The 11,729-nt window shown below is 43.0% G+C and overlaps 1 protein-coding gene across 1 annotated transcript in view; it reads left to right on the top strand.

The window, feature by feature from the left end:
• Positions 1–259: 259 nt before the first annotated feature.
• The window catches only part of Brd4 (bromodomain containing 4), a 37,116-nt gene continuing 25,646 nt past the window's right edge, over positions 260–11,729 (top strand). The window contains exons 1-3 of the mRNA XM_031350334.1: positions 260–372; positions 6,412–6,730; positions 10,481–10,618. Coding sequence (XP_031206194.1) covers positions 311–372; positions 6,412–6,730; positions 10,481–10,618 — 519 coding nt within the window. The 5' untranslated portion in view covers positions 260–310. The remainder of the gene's footprint in view (positions 373–6,411; positions 6,731–10,480; positions 10,619–11,729) is intronic.

Raw genomic sequence — 11,729 nt, 5'->3', positions numbered from 1 at the left:
GGCACTGCAGAGTCTGAGGTGTACTGGGGCCCAACTTATCTGTGTGTGGGGAGGTGCTGGGTAGGCTTATGTACAAACTGAGCAATAAAGGATTAAGGCTTCTAAGAGCTGCCTTGGCACACAGCCACTGGCTTGGCTCCAGGCAGTGCAGTCTGGCTCATGTTATAAGCGCTGTTCTCACCAGCTGCAAGAGCCAGTCAGATGGAAAAGTAATCCCATTTGTGTGCTTCCCCACTGACACAGATTGCACAATTAAACAGTGCTGTCGTCATGAATGTGAAGTAGCCACTGCTCTAGGACCAGGAGAGGAATGGGCCTTCTCATACTCTTGTTGTATAACCAGTATTTCAGCAGAGATGTTCCTAGGACAGGGTAAGATGCTGCAACTTGATTTTAATGACAAATTATATGTGTTTTAATTTTTTTCTTTTCTTTTAGATATTGTAATATGGTTACGTCATTTCTCCTTTGCCTTTCTCCCTCTCATCCCTCCCATCCCTCCCATGTACCTCTCCTTGCTCTTTCACAATAGCCTTTAAAAATGGATTGTTTAGATGCATATATTTAATATACATACATACATATATACATACACACACACACACACACATATATACACATACACACACTCTAGTCAATGTGTAAAGTTACTTTTATGTTTTCAGGGTTGACCATTTTTGGTATTGGATAACCAACTGGTGTCCTTTTCCCTGGAGAAGATTATTTCTTCCACTCTAAGTAATTCTTAGTTACATGTAGTTCTTTTTGTGTAGAATTGAGGCTTCATGTCTTCTTCTCTCCATCCCCATTAGCATGTCTTTTGTTTTTGTTCAGCTCATGTTTAGGCTGAGACTTTATAGGTATTGCTTCTGACATTACCAGGAGACAATCTTAACAGCAAGGGCTCTCTGGTCCTCTAGCTCTTAGAATCTTTTTGCCACCTCTTGCACAATGTTCCATGAGCCTAAGTGCAGGAGTGTTTTGTAGATATATCCAAGTGGGAGAGGGCTCCATAAGTCTGCATTTCAGTTGGTTGGGGTTTTTTTTGTTTGTTTTTTAAATGGTCTGTGTTGCAAAGAGAAGTTTCCTTGATGATGAGTAAGGACTGCACTCATCTGTAGAGATAAAAAAAATGTTTAGAATGTAGTTAGGGATTAGGCTGTTTTAGTCTGCTCCTCCTCCCAAATTTATGATTTCACCTAGCCCTGGGTAGTTGGCTAGTTTTCTAATACCAAGCATAATTTCCCTCCTGTTGAGCATGTCTTGAGCACATTTATAGAGCTATTGATTACTACCAAGATATGTGTGCTGTGCCTCCCAGTCATTGATGTGTTTCACAGAGTTGTAGCTGGATAGGACTGTTGATTGCTTCCCTCCCTTGGAGGCTTGCATGGAGCCTTCTGGTACCATGAAAAGCTAGTTCTCAGTAAGGAGGCATTCAAGTCAGTTCCAGTTCAGTGGCCTCTGGATCCTGTATCTGAAGTGCTTGATATCTTCAGAAATACTTAGCTTCCACCTCTAGAGCAACCCAAGGCATAGCAATAACATGCATGCATGTTGGGAGTCTCTTAAACAACCCCAATGAACAACTCAAAAGAGTTACATGGTGTTAGAGTTTTTGTTAGGTGGTCTTTGTCTCTAGGAGGGGTATTTAAACCATATATGTATATTTATAGGTTTAAGAAAACCTGATTCCTTATGACTTTTTCAGACATTCTTACTGTTGTCTTACCTTCCTGTATTTTTCTTTGCTCTCCTTCCTTAATTTACCCTCCCCACCATACACACACACACACACACACACACACACACACACACACACAGATCAGATCACTTATACTTTGTTACTCACCACTGTTTCCTCAAACCCTTACCCTAGTAATGGTCTCCCTTTTCCTGGTTTTTGCAGTTACTACAGTATATGTACTCACATCTGAAGATTTGGAGTTAGCCTCCAGTGAGACAAAAGATAAGACGTTTGTCTTTCTGGATCTGGGTTACCTTGCTCTTTTGTAGTTCCATTCATTTACCTGTAAAGTTTTTGTTTCATTTTTCTGAATTTGGCCAACTATCAGTGTCCCTTACCTCTTTCTTTTTGCTCCTGGGTAGACTATGTTACTGCCTCAAATGCTTTATTCAAGTACTTGTACTTGTAGAAAGGTGTTATTCTATGGGTTTTTTTTCTTCTTCTCTCTCGGTCTTCCATGTCTTAAGGATATATGTAAATTTGAATGTATTTTTCCCTATGGGCCTGGCGCTAGCCACTTTGACCAGAAGGAAACAAATTCAAGTTATGCTTGTTCAGGTCTCTTCTTATATCCCAAACTTCAACTGTGAATGTGCTTCAGATTTTACCTATAATGATGTCCAAGTCTTCTTGCAAACAGATGGCCAATTACCACAAATTATCTCAGTTCTGATTTATTGGGAGTGAAAATATTTGGAGATAGAACTACTAGAAATCTGGCTGGAGACTTAGCTCATGAGCCATGTTATATTTGGATACATCTTATACTGAGGGCAGGCCTGTTGAAGGATAAAGTACTGTGCTGTCAGCCAAGCTAGAAGCAGCTCGTGGTTATTGCTCCTGGGCTTGAGAGGCTACTCTGGATCAGAATGCACCCAGTGTGTACCACTGCATATGACCTCTAGTTTACTTTTGTGTTGTCGTGGGTATGATGGTGAAGATGATGATGCCACTGTCTGACCTATGAGGTTGCTATGATGATTAATTAAGCTAATACAGGTCAAGTCTATAATGCAGAGCATGAAGTATCATCAACTCTAGAAGTGAAGTGGCTCTAGGGCCAAGTACTTTAACCAGCTAACCAACACTCATAACTTTCCCTTACCTCTCAGGCATTTTGCTGCCTATGTGTTATAATATCAAGAAAGATGTAAGACTGAAGGAATAGACCAGAAATTGAGGAGTCACTGGGCTCTAGGGAGACTTAGGCTGGAACCTGATCTGGAACAAAATGTGGCTGGTCTCAACCTACTAAAGTTCTTGGCAGCGGTCATAATGGACAACTACTGTACCCACTGGGATATACATATCAGCTGTTTCTAAAATAATCTTACCACAATTGTAAGAGGCATGGTGGTATCAAAGATGTCCTTGGGAAGATGGCATACTTAATCAGAAGTTGGTGAACTTTGGGAAATACGCATGTACATGTGCAAGTATTTTTGTTATAATACATATATACTCCCATTAGTTCAGAGGTTAAGTACTACTCAGGCATAAGGACTAGAGTTCAGATCTTCAGAAACTGAATGTCTGATGGGCACAGTGGCCACAGGGGCAAGTTGGCTAACAAGACTTGCCAAATCAGTGAGCTCTAGGCTTGATTGAGAGAATTTTTTTGTCTCAAAGAATTAAGATGGAAGGATAATTGATAGTAATTTTCAAGTTAGCCAAGGATCTCCACATGCAGGCACAATATATGCACTTGCCTACACACACTGAAGCATATATACCCAGCACAAACACCTCAATGTGTGTGAAATAGGGAAATTCTTTTCACATGGACTCAGACAAAAGGAAGCACTCACTAGTTTTGTGAAACCTCGAATGCCCCAAGAGCTCTGTTGCTGTTGGAAAAATAATTTTTTTGAAAGGAGAACTACTTTATCTGTATATTATTATAGTTACTTAATGACCCCGTAATTATACTATTATTACTGTTTATTACAGTAACAAGGTGTTAAGCTTTAGAAATTACAGCACCATTGAAAGGAATGTACTAGAGCCTAACAAAAGACCAATTGCGTGGTGTTAACAGTGCTTGCAGTGACCCCCTCACTCACATGATGTCCTTGGGGCACTGCACTGTCCATCCTTGCTTCATCTTACCCTGATTTCCATAAACTCAAAACAGGTTATTACAGGGTCTCTTCTGGAACAGATGAAGAATCAGGGTCATGACTTGGGTCATGAGCATTTAACGTTGAAAATATGTGGAGTTCTCTAACAGTCTCTTGACCATTTTCTAATTCTTAGTAAATGGGAGTTTCTGCTCCTTGGTAACTTTCAAGGGGCAGATAAATGAAAGTGGAAGGGGGGGCAACTTTTTTTGACCCCCCCCCAAGTTGGCTTAAACAGTTGTCTTAACTGTCAAATTCCTAGCTACCAGTCTGTTTGTTCCTCATAGATGCTGCTGTCTCTCTTGCCTAGATCAGTGCCTCCATTGTCACTGTACTGATGAGACCTCTCTCTGCTTAGGAGCACATATAGTATACTTTGTCACCAGTACAGTATCTTCTCCTGTCCAGCAGTAGCCCAGACTTTTTTTTATGGTATCGATTAAAGGGTTGCTTAGTCAACTCAGAATGTCTTGTCAATTGCTAAATGCCACAGGCTGCCATGTAGCTCCAGTGAGACACACTGGCTAAGTAAATGACTGAGTCTAACAGGTACCACATTGTCCATATGAGTGCTGCTTTTTCAGAGCTGGGAGACTGAGCCGGAAGCCCTACAGTAAAAGAATGAGAATGACTTCAAGACTTGCTTCAAGATTCAAGTTTGCATGTGTGTACACATGAGTTGGGTAGGAGGTTGGCACCTGTCTCTGTGTGTGTGCTTCTAGCAGAGATAGCAAATAAAAGGTCTGAAGGTAACAAGGATGGCAGTAGTTATATTGTGGAATATAGATAGTTGAGGCCTAGTAGGGATGATATTAAAGGGAGAATTCACCAAGTAACCATAGGTTACTCCTATGCTATAAGGGGAATCACTAGGCCTCATTTCCTTGCCCCAGGAGCAGATAAGACATTCTTGTTTGTTTGTTTCTGTTTCTGTTTTGTTTTGTTTCTGTTTGAGGGTGGGGAGGTCACTGCGGTGGGGGGGATTCTTAATTCACAGAGCATTTCATTTCCCATGGCTGTCTGATATTAACAGTATTGTGGTGGGTGAGAATGAGAGTCATGGGCTATTAGCCTGTCTCTTTGCTACACAGCCTGCCTGCCCCTGCCCTGCCCACCACTTGCTCACTTGGCATATGGTCAGCATACAGCATCAGAAGGAGCAGGAGGGTGTATGTGTATGTTCCATGTTGGCATTGAACTCATGATTTTGCCTCAGTCTCTCATGTTTTGGGATTGCAGGCATGTTCTAGGAAAAACCTTATTGTGGCAACCAAACTGGAGGTCTGTCCTTTAACTTTATTGAAGGCTGTCTGTCTGTCTGTCTGTCTGTCTGTCTGTCTCCAGTTTAAAGGAAAGAAACTAGCATAATCCATGATACTAGCTAGATTAATGCAGTATTTTAAACTCACAGCTCAGTGATAGCTTCACTTGGGGGTTGCTTTTCCACAGGCTGCTTGGCTGATCTTTATCATCACCACCATCAGACTTATATGAGGTAGATGCACATTTAGTTCCAGCTCTTGTACTCCTTCACCATCTCTAGTGCCATGTCAAAGAGATACCAGGTGAAGGTTTTATATCCATGAAGGCCTTCTTATCCCATTTACTCTTTCTGAACTGGGGATCAGAGTGGGAGAGGTTGCTGCTCCTTCAGCTGTGATTTGTTTATAAACCTTAGTTTGTTTCATTGGGATAGTTGGATAGACAAGTATGACCTTCTTTTAATGAGCACCTTTTCATGAGATTTCTTTTCTCAGTAAACATGTATTATTTGAATATTTACCCAGAAAATTTTTGTAGCAAATGGGAAGCTGTCCAGAGCCAAGTGCATAGGCCTTATCTTACCTGCTCTTTCTTGTGTAACCCCAGCCTAAATAGAAGTATTGATTTGATTTTTGTGCTTTATAAGCAAGGACTTACATTATCTTATCCCATCATACAACTAGCATCCCCTAAAGGTCTGTAGTGGAAAGGGCCATGCAAGTCTATGAAACATAGCTTTATTATGCCTTCTCCCTTGTGAACTCTGTAGTTCCCAGTGGATTCGCCTGCTCCTGATCAGCTCTTACTTGGTGCTCTGCCTCTGGTTGTTGATAGGTTATACCTATCTTCTGTGCTACATGCTCACTTTTTTTTTTTTTTTTTTTTTTTTTTTTTTTTTTTTGGTGGTACTAGGATTGTATATACTAGGCATGCACTCTACCACTGAGGTATATCCACCCAATCCCCTTCTTGTTTTATTTTGAGAAACAGTCTGACTGAGTTGTTCATTTAGGTCTTAAACTTGACAAAATCACCTTTTTCAGCCTCCAGAGTAACTGGGATTACCCCCTCTCGTCACCAAGCTCAGATAGATGGCCAGTCTTAGAAGAGATAATTACTAGGGCACTTTTAGTTGGAGAGTGGAGTAGTAGCTCTCCTAGCCATCTTGACCCAATAATCCCAGTGGAGCCCAGTCTTTGGAATCTGCAGCCAGGGTTACTCATTTCTAGTTTGGCTTATGTGTTGTCTGGTGTTTAATGGGACTTTTTTCTTTGTGTTCAGAGTGCCTGGTGAAGAATGGGATGGGATCACTAGCATGTCTACGGACAGCGGCCCTGGGACGAGATTGAGAAATCTGCCCGTGATGGGGGATGGTCTAGAAACCTCCCAGATGTCTACAACGCAGGCCCAGGCCCAGCCCCAGCCAGCAAATGCAGCCAGCACCAATCCTCCACCCCCAGAGACCTCCAACCCTAATAAGCCCAAGAGGCAGACCAACCAACTGCAATATCTGCTCAGAGTGGTGCTCAAGACACTATGGAAACACCAGTTTGCGTGGCCTTTCCAGCAGCCTGTGGATGCCGTCAAGCTGAACCTCCCTGTGAGTAGCTATCTGGACAGGGCCTCTCTGGCTTCTACCACCCCCAGTCTCCTGGTAAAGGCAGATTCTGCACAAGGGTGGAGTTGGGTTTGGAGTCATTGAACTCTGAACACCAGTGTCCACAGTGCTCTTTCAGTATATTGCTGTTGTAGACTTGAAAGAAAGAGAGGACGCTAACTGCCTTAGACATTAACTTACTTCTTAGTTAATTGGGACTCCAGGTGAAATTGTATAGAGAAAGTTTAAAACAGGGTGAGCTGATTTCAGAACCCCAACTAGTACTTCAAACCTTTTCCTTAGCTGTGGTTGGCCAGCCTGTACAGAGATTACTGCAGCAGCAATTACTTGAAGCCCCACCAAAGCACTCCTAAGCTGGGAAAGACTATCTCCTAGGAAGTAAGTGCACACAGGCTCTGGGGTTTGAAGGGGACTGCTACTGTCCCCCAGGGATCTCTCCTCCAAAATACTTGGTCTTGTTCTTTCTTTCTTAGGGAATGTCCCATTTGTACCTATCCTTAGCAGACAGCTAGCTCTATAACCTAAACTACCTCACTGAACCTCAGTGAATGGTTAGGACAAGTGCTTTCATAGTTCCCTTCAAAAGCCAAGGCTTAGTTTTTTCTAAGTTATTCTCTGGTATGTATTAAGTTCCATGCCCCTCTGGCAAATGTGTTATGTGGTGGTAGCCATTATCCAGGTTTGATCTGTGAGGGCTTGAACTCTTTCATGTGTAGTTGGTGGCCTAGCTTCTGATAGGTTTTCAAGTTCTTCAAAATGTGATAATCTACTCTGACCTGTCTTGAATATCACAGTTTTAGCTGGGCAGTGGTATAGCATGCCTTTAATCCCAGCACTTGGGAGGCAGAGATAGGTAGATTTCTGAGTTGGAGGCCAGCTTGGTCTACAGAGTGAGTTCCAGGACAGCCAGGGCTACACAGAGAAACCTTGTCTCGACCCCCCCACCACCACCAAAAAAAAAAAAAAGAAAGAAAATCACAGTTTTGATAACTGTTGACTATTAAATATATGTCTTTTGGTCTTAGGAGAAGAGACAAGACATCTGGGTCATGAACTTGCTAGAAAGAGGTGTGTGTGTGAGGGTAGTGCCCACCAAGATAAGTAATACAGGCAACTGGCAGTGGGGGCCTGCAGGTCACTTGGGAGGCTGCTTGAGATTAATGGCAATAGTCTAGAGCAGGGATATTGAATATCTGCAGGTGAAAAGGTGACTATTCTTTTGCTGTGAAGAGACATCATGGCCAAGGCAGCTTATAAAATAAAGTATTTAGGTCAGGCGGTGGCGGCGCATGCCTTTAATCCCAGTGCTTGGGAGGCAGAGGCAGGCGGATTTCTGAGTTCGAGGCCAGCCTGGTCTACAGAGTGAGTTCCAGGACAGCCAGGGATACACAGAGAACCCTGTCTCGGGGGGCGGGGGGGAGGTATTTAGTTGGGGACTTGCTTACACTTTCGGAGTATTGGATTAGTCCTTGCACATCATAGCTGGGAGTATGTTGGCAAGCAGGTATGGTGTTGGAACAGTCCCCAGGCCTGGTGTATACTCTTGAAACCTCAAAGCCTTCTCCTAGTGACACTTTTTCTAACAAGGCTACACTTTCTTTCTTTCTTTCTTTTTTTCTTTTTCTTTTGTTATTTTTCGAGACAAGGTTTCTCTGTGTAGCTCTGGCTATCCTGGAACTCACTCTGTAGACCAGGCTGGCCTTGAACTCAGAAATCTGCCTGCCTCTGCCTCCCAAGCGCTGGGATTAAAGGCGTGCGCCACCACTGCCCAGCAAGGCTACACTTTTTAATCCTTCCTAAACAGTCTGCCAACTAGGAGCCAGACATTTCAGTATATAAGCCTGTGGTAGCTATTCTCATTAGACTACCACAGCAACACTCTTAGGTCAAATAGAATATAAAGAGTTGGGAGTGGAAGGCAGGTTTCCAAACTTTTATGAGAAGAAGGCCAAGGAGAGCTCTTAGTTGAAGAGGCCAAATAATCACCAGCAAACAGTAGTCCCCAGATTTTTATGTCAGAGACCATGAAATCAAAAGGATGAGAGTCCCACACTATCATTCTGCTGGCTGTTGGAAGACCAGTAGTCTTAGAAAGATGTGACATAGAAGTCAAAGCCAGATTTGTGATAGTGTGAATGAAATGATGAGGATATGAAACTATTTGGAGAAACTTGGTGTTGAGGGAGACGTATGTCCAGGCTAGAACAGAAGATCAGTTTGTTAATAGGGGCAGAGGCATGAAGGGGCGAAGACCAACCAATGCAGGAGATTCCTGGGGGACTCAGGTAAGGCCACGTTAAAATCTGTCAAGTTCAGAGGCTGGAACTCCTGAAGGTGAGCCTGAATTTCCCTCTTTTGGATGATGTGAATTCTACCCTTCTAATTTTGTTATCACATTTAGCAGCCTTTTTAAAAATAAAGGGACAGAGTCCTTGAACTTGTTACATAGCCAGGTCTGGTCGTTTTACTGTATATCCTCCTAACTTTTGAATCAGTGGAGGTGTGTACCTCCACTGATGTCTTCAAAGAAAGGTTGCTGGGCAAGAGTGATCTCAAGGCCCTAAACCCGAATAGACCTGGGGGCTAATCAGCTGGTGGCATAAAAGCTCATACTTTTCAGGAACTATTAGAAAGCCATCTTCCAGGTCCCCCTTTTGTATTCTGAGAGCCTTACGTCTTCACATGCAGTTTGACCTCTTGTCCTACCTTAAACCCATTGCCTTAGCTCTTACTTTCTTTCTCCCAACATTCTTTTATCCCACTTCTTTTTAGCTTGCCCTTTAATGTTGTCCTTCTGTCTTTGAGCCACTTGAAACACTAGCCAATGCAGGTCTAAACACTGTTCTCGGAGAGTTTTGTCCACAGAATAAAAATATTTAGATTTCCATAGGTGTTAGTTTATTTGTTTTTAGTTTTCTCAGGAAGGGAGGAGATAGCATGAAATAAGTTACAAAGTCTGATTCTCAGTTGCCTTTTGGCCTTGGCGCATGGATGCAGCCTTTCCCAGAGCAAGAGGCCTGCTTGTGCCGCCTCTTGCATAGACAGTTGTTGCCCTTTGTTTCTAGGTGTCAGCCCGCCTTAAAACCCCATTGTCCACTTTAATTTTGGAACATACTTTGATGCTCTCCTCTGTCCCTCTATCCCCAAGAACTGCTTTTTAAAATGTTGTGTGCCACCCCGATACTTCTTACAAGGAAGGGGTGTTTAAAGCCCCAAAGAGAAGGGCGCTTATAAAGCTCCACCCCTACCTGAGGATATAGTGATAATTGGCTGCTGAGAGGAAGGGGATATGTCTACTGAGACGTTGCTGTATGTGTTCACCCACGAACATACAGGCATCACTAATTTGACTCAGAGATACAGGCATCACTAATTTGACTCAGAGGAATGTTTAAAAAGGAAGACAAGGAGGCCTAGATGAGGGGACTGGGGGATGAGGCCTGATTTTGATCAGAATATATTGTGTATACACTAAATTATCTTTTTTTGTTTTATGTAAAAAGAAAATATTTGACTTTTTTCCCCCATGAAGACAACCTATTAGCTTGTACATTTCTCACATCCAAGTCGCCATCTAGTATTTAGGAATCTGTCCTTTACCCACTTTACATTCTTCACTGACACCATGGGAAAATCTTTGGCTGTGGAGTTATTAATGTATGAGAAGGTTCACATGCCCAAGCAGCCATGACTGCTCCAGTAACACTGTCCTTTGATTTCTCTGCTCCTCAGGATTACTATAAAATTATTAAAACACCCATGGATATGGGAACAATAAAGAAGCGCTTGGAAAACAACTATTACTGGAATGCTCAGGAATGTATCCAGGACTTCAACACTATGTTTACAAATTGTTACATCTATAACAAGGTGAGATGTTGGGGGCAGAGGTCCAGTTTCCCTGCTTGGGAAGGAGGGGGAGTAAAATTGTCAGGAACCTTAAGGGCAGGGTTTCTGGGATAGCTGGGCTGCGTAAGTTTGATAGCTAGAGACTCCCAGAAGTAGGGTAACGGGACCTGAAATTGTGCATAGGATTGGGTGTTTCTTTTGTGGGGAGGAGGGCATTATTCTTGTTAGCCCGAAGCATCTGTCTTGAGTATCCTTGGGTTTTTATTTTAGTTCTTGAGCATGTCTAGTAGAGAACATATGAGGACAGATGACACCAGTTGGTCCCTTGGGATGGTATACATTTTCAGGTAAAAGAGCCTGCACAACTTAGAGTTTTGCAGAGGTGTGCTCAGGCACAAACCTTGATGTGAGAGGGTACAGTGGGGCTAGTTGCAGACCCCAGCTGTTCTGTGGGTCACAGTCTCCTGGAACTGCGGACGTGGCCATAAAATCCAGTGTCCTCCTGGTCTTACATATAGACCCACGGGTTACTTCCTAACCCCGTAGCCAAACCTTTCGGCTCGGCTGTGCCATGAAGCCAGATCATTTGTTTACAGTTCAGACCACAGATGTGATTAAAACCAACCCTTTCAAATAGAACGACTCTGGAGGGAGACACTATACAGAACTCAGCTTTTGACCTCTGCTCGTGTAGTGGGTAAAATTGCCCAGAAGAGATGGGTAGGTGAGTTTCTTGAAGTTTACTGTGTTTTGTAAAGCCTTAGTTCTCACCACTTAGGTGGAAATTAAAATGTACAGACTAGGCCCTCAGTTTAGAGCTGAACGGGGACAGCATGTTCTGGACGTGGTGACAGAGTGGGGATCCATAAGGCAATGTGATAAGGGCTTTGTTCAAACCTCACTGAGCTGCCATTGGGGTACATTAGGGAGCACTGTTGGAACCCTAAAGAGTATTCATCACCAGAAAAAAATGCTGTGTAGTTTGAGTATTTCTAGTGAATTCATTTGAGTTATATCTGAAGAAATCCCAAAGTAAAGGAGGGCCTCCCGTTAGGAAATTGAGCTGGTAGGTACATAAGGCACAAGGATAGTTTCTTGGAGCTTAAAACTGAAGGGAGATTCAGGTGGATAG

The sequence above is a fragment of the Mastomys coucha genome, unplaced genomic scaffold (genome assembly GCF_008632895.1).
Source record: "Mastomys coucha isolate ucsf_1 unplaced genomic scaffold, UCSF_Mcou_1 pScaffold4, whole genome shotgun sequence".
Taxonomy (NCBI): Eukaryota; Metazoa; Chordata; class Mammalia; order Rodentia; family Muridae; genus Mastomys; species Mastomys coucha.
This window is presented reverse-complemented; position numbering and strand designations above follow the sequence as displayed.